Genomic DNA, 4,656 nt, shown 5'->3' with positions numbered 1-4,656 from the left:
GGATCTACAATTACAAATTTTTTAATTTTTATTTAAGAAGTAAGCGCAATTGACAAAACCTTGTTTCACCCCGGTTCGCTATAGAATTTATAAACAGGGCCTATATATTTATCTATTTCCTGAGCATTTTAGCTTGTGCATCTTTAAATTGGCTAGGAAAATATTTTATTTTAATTTTTATTTGGGAAAAAGTTTTTGCAAAGAGTACAGTAAGGTGCTTTTTGTTTACTGTTTGGTGAGATTTTATGGTGGCGCTATTTAGTGAGGTCATAGGGTATAAGAAGTAGCCGAGTTTTTTAACCTTTTTGCATTTCTTGTTTTTATCCTTGTATCAAATTATTGTTATTGGCTTTATTGTTAATAGAAGCAGATAGTTTTCGATGGCGGCAATACAGGTAAGCAAAGATCTACCTAACTGTGCAGACAAAAAGCTTTTTGAAATGTCCAGCTGATAATAATTGGACTATCGAGTTCGAGAGGCTAAGCATGCCTAGCCCAATCTGATGATAGGGCTAGGCCTAGATAGACAGCATAGTCTGCCTGCGGCGCGGAGGCCTAGGCTAGGTTTAGGAGGAAGAGGGCCTAGTCTAGCAAGATTGGGAAATTGACCATAACATTTCAATTGATATACTACGAAAGTGAATGTTCAAAATTTATGTCTCTCAAAGCAACAAAAACAAAATTATAGGCCTACTACAGACTGTAATTTTTTGTTAGGCCTAGGCCTTAATTTATTAATATTAATAATGTTTATTACTACTTCTATATTATTATTTTATTATTATTATTAGAAACTATCAAAAATTATATTATAATTAATATTAGGCCACGGGAATGAAAGTTGTAGGTTTGCGTCCACCGCCCGCATGCATGAACATTTTCATTATTTTGAAAAGTTCATTATTTTGAAAAAAAAATATACTTCGTTTTAAAAAACGGACTTTCTAAGCCGTAAACAGACAGAAAAACGATCTGTTCATCACTCTCGTTGCGAACACCTAGCGAAGGCAGGCCTGGCCACATCGCACCATGATCACCGATCACTGCTGAGTGAGGTCATTTACGGGTCAAATCGATCTTTCTGACCAATAGGAAATCTCGTATGTTTAAAGAGGTCTTAAATGTAGAAAAGGATCTGTTTTATAGGCTTAGTGTACATTTATGACTGTAAGCATTGTTTCTTGGGAATAAATGTAAAATTACCAATGCCGCAGCTTGTGGACAGCATTTATAAAAAAGATAATGAATAATGAAAAATAAAAAATGCCTCATGTGTTTTCAAAATTTTTCGGACGCAAACCTACAACTTTCATTCTCGTGGCCTTAATAACTTTAAGGCCCATAAAGGCAAGTAAACGACTTCCCTTAAATAGGCCTAGCCTAAGTATATGCTATGCAGTATGTTTGTGGTAAAAAGTGTAAAATCAGAAAACTGAACCCTTCCATTCACTGTACTCAAATATCTTTTCAGGTATGATCTTTGTAATGAACAATTCATAATTTTTTAGGGTTCCCTTAAGCAGGTTTATGCCACATTGTAGCCTAACTCTATCTTTTTTTTGTTTCTTTCTAAATTTTGTTGATTAGGCATCGGGAAATGCAGTCACTCCGAACAAGACATGGGGTAAGAGGTTTTCAGTTACACATTCTATTTTTAATTGAATTTCATTGAAAATTGTTTTCCTGTATTTAGGCGAGACTAATTTTATTCCTTGTTTCGCGTACTTATTCATCAAAGAATTGCAGAATAAAAATAGAAATAAAATTTTGTTTTCTTATTTAGCAAATAGTGTTTGCCAAAAACATCCAGACTTAAAAGGAAAAAAAAATTAAAATTGTATTGGTGAATGTAAAATGGGAAGGTTAGGTGTTTCAAATTTATATATTTAGGAAGAAATATACATATCTTAACTTTGAAGTGCATAAAAATAGATAAAACTTATATTGTTTTCTGAAATTTCAATTTTTTCGTGTTGGCAGGTGTGCAATTGGCAAAAAATAAAATTTTCTTTTTATTTGAAATCTTCAATATTTGCATTCGGCAGTTTCGCTAAGCAAGGTATAAAAAAAGGTCTCACCTTACATAAAATAAAAAAATATAATGGGGTTATACCATAAATCATGCTAACTTGACCAACTCTATTAGATCTTACTGACCTTACAACTTTACATAAATGCAGAATCAACTTAATTGAAAATATTGTTCTAATAATTGGCCAGCCAACTGGTATTTTTTTTAAATTTTAATAATTTTGATACATTTTTGAACTGCAATTTTGTATTTTCTGTATTTTTAATATTAAAATTCAATTCAATTTGTTGTAAACGAAATTTTAAATAATAATAACTGTAATTTTAATTAATATTTAATATTTAATATACAGTATTATATTTAAATTATGTAATGAGTAGTTACATAACAATTTTTTTGCTTTTTGTAATTTGATGTTTGACAGTATTTTTTAACTGTTTATGCCAGATTCAAGGAACATTTCTGTTTATGTATTTTCATATGTGAATAGACCAATAAAGTTTATCTTATCTTGTTGTATGAATTGTTCATATAATATAAATTAATATATCGTTTTCTCATTATTGTTCTAGAGCTTAGCTTGTATGAGTTGAACCGAACTCCTCAGGAAGCAATAACCGATGACACCGAAATAGCAGTGTCACCGCGCAGCTTACACAGTGAGCTAATGTGTCCAATATGTCTTGATATGCTCAAGAATACAATGACAACAAAAGAGTGTCTTCACCGATTCTGCCAAGACTGCATTATAACTGCTTTACGGAGTGGGTAAGTATTGTGTTCTATATTTTATTTATTTATTTTGTCATTTTTATTATGTCAGAAGCAGTTGAGTAAAGCCTTATTCTGGTCATTGTCATTAACATTTTCTTTTGAATGTGACAGACAAATATTGATAATATGTGCCTACTGTAGAATAGATGGGCCTGGTCTACCTTTTGCAAATTCATTATATTCTTTGAATCTATCAAATCAACTAGGCTAGGCTGAGATGAGTAGGCCAAGCTGTCACGGTGAAGGTGGCCGTCCTAAATAATTGTTGGCTGTCTAAAAGACGGCGAGACGGCTGCTGGCTAAGCCCTTGACCTGACTTAAATATATTGTTTTTAGCTAAAGCGATTATTTATTGTACACTCTTTTTGTATTTATATTTTATGTAATGCTGCTGTTGTTATTACTAACCGTTTAAAATCGATATTTTTTTTCCAGTAACAAAGAGTGTCCAACATGCAGAAAAAAATTGGTCTCTAAGCGGTCTCTTCGCCCGGATCCAAATTTTGATGATCTGATTTCAAAGATTTATCCAAGCCGAGATGAGTACGAGGCCCATCAAGAACGTGTGCTCTTAAGCTTAACAAAAAATACGAATCCTAACGCCCTTAGCAGTAGCATAGAGGAAGGCATGAAATGGCAGGCAATGAATAGAGCTCAGCGAGTGGTAAGTGGAAATTATGTGACAAATAAATGTGATATACCCATATTTGGGTGTAATTATATGACATCATCATTGCCATATATGGGTACAACACACAAATATGTCACATGAATTTTGATAGTGTCTATAAAGCTGAGGCCAAGCCAGCCCTGTTCTCCCCCCCCCCCCACTTTTGTAAAGTTGAAAAAAAGGAAAATGATTGCCCATGATTGCCTCCGAAGTCATTTTCGAGCTTCTAGAAAAAAAACAATTTTTTGGGGGAATTTCCACAGACCCCCTGGTGTGTTGTGTCTCGATTGGCCTTCTCTCAGGCCCCCCCCCCTCCTTTCTGACATCTCTGGATTGGCCCTCGTGTTTTGTAGTAACAAGGTTGGCTGTATATGGATTTTGGACAAAATTGAGGTGTTTCTACAATGTCAATTAACAGATACATAATATTAAGTGATAATTACTACATATTTGTATTCTTTTGCTAACCCTCAAATTTAAGGATTTTTGTAGTATATTTCTGTAATTCTACAAAAACTGAATTCTCTCAATATGTTTCTAATTTGAAGTTAGTATATTATTCTTGTTTATGAGTAAAAATTTAAATGTTTTATTTGAATTTTGGCGATTTGGCCACACTGTATATTTTTAAATAATTGCTCTCTATAAATTTAGATTAAGTGTAAATCCCTGTCCAGAATATCAATTTTTCTTTGACAATAAACTGTTGTATGCCCATATATAGTCATGATGTGCCCATATATAGTCATGATGTGCCCATATATAGTCATGATGTGCTCATAAATAGTCATGATGTGCCCATATATAGTCATGATGTGCCCATATATAGTCATGATGTGCCCATATATAGTCATGATGTGCCCATATATAGTCATGATGTGCCCATATATAATCATGATGTGCCTATATATGGTCATGATGTGCCCATATATAGTCATGATGTGCCCATATATACTCATGATGTGCCCATATATATTCATGATGTACCCATATATAGTTATGATGTGCTCATAAATAGTCATGATGTGCCCATATATAGTCATGATGTGCCCATTATATAGTCATGATGTGCCTATATATGGTCATGATGTGCCCATATATGGTCATGATGTGCCCATTATATAGTCATGATGTGCCTATATATGGTCATGATGTGCCCATATATGGTTATGATGTGCCC

At 33.3% G+C, this 4,656-nt stretch overlaps 1 protein-coding gene across 1 annotated transcript in view; it reads left to right on the top strand.

The window, feature by feature from the left end:
* The first annotated feature begins 259 nt into the window (after positions 1-259).
* The window catches only part of LOC117113447 (E3 ubiquitin-protein ligase RING2-like), a 9,492-nt gene continuing 5,095 nt past the window's right edge, over positions 260-4,656 (top strand). Inside the window, exons 1-4 of the mRNA XM_033256782.1 lie at positions 260-395; positions 1,588-1,624; positions 2,605-2,800; positions 3,242-3,470. Coding sequence (XP_033112673.1) covers positions 381-395; positions 1,588-1,624; positions 2,605-2,800; positions 3,242-3,470 — 477 coding nt within the window. The 5' untranslated portion in view covers positions 260-380. The remainder of the gene's footprint in view (positions 396-1,587; positions 1,625-2,604; positions 2,801-3,241; positions 3,471-4,656) is intronic.

The sequence above is a fragment of the Anneissia japonica genome, unplaced genomic scaffold, assembly GCF_011630105.1.
Source record: "Anneissia japonica isolate Jap-2015-1 unplaced genomic scaffold, ASM1163010v1 scaffold493_len2256704_cov171, whole genome shotgun sequence".
Lineage (NCBI taxonomy): Eukaryota > Metazoa > Echinodermata > Crinoidea > Comatulida > Comatulidae > Anneissia > Anneissia japonica.
The sequence above is the reverse complement of the archived record's forward strand: the minus strand, read 5'-3'. Positions and strand labels throughout refer to the sequence as shown.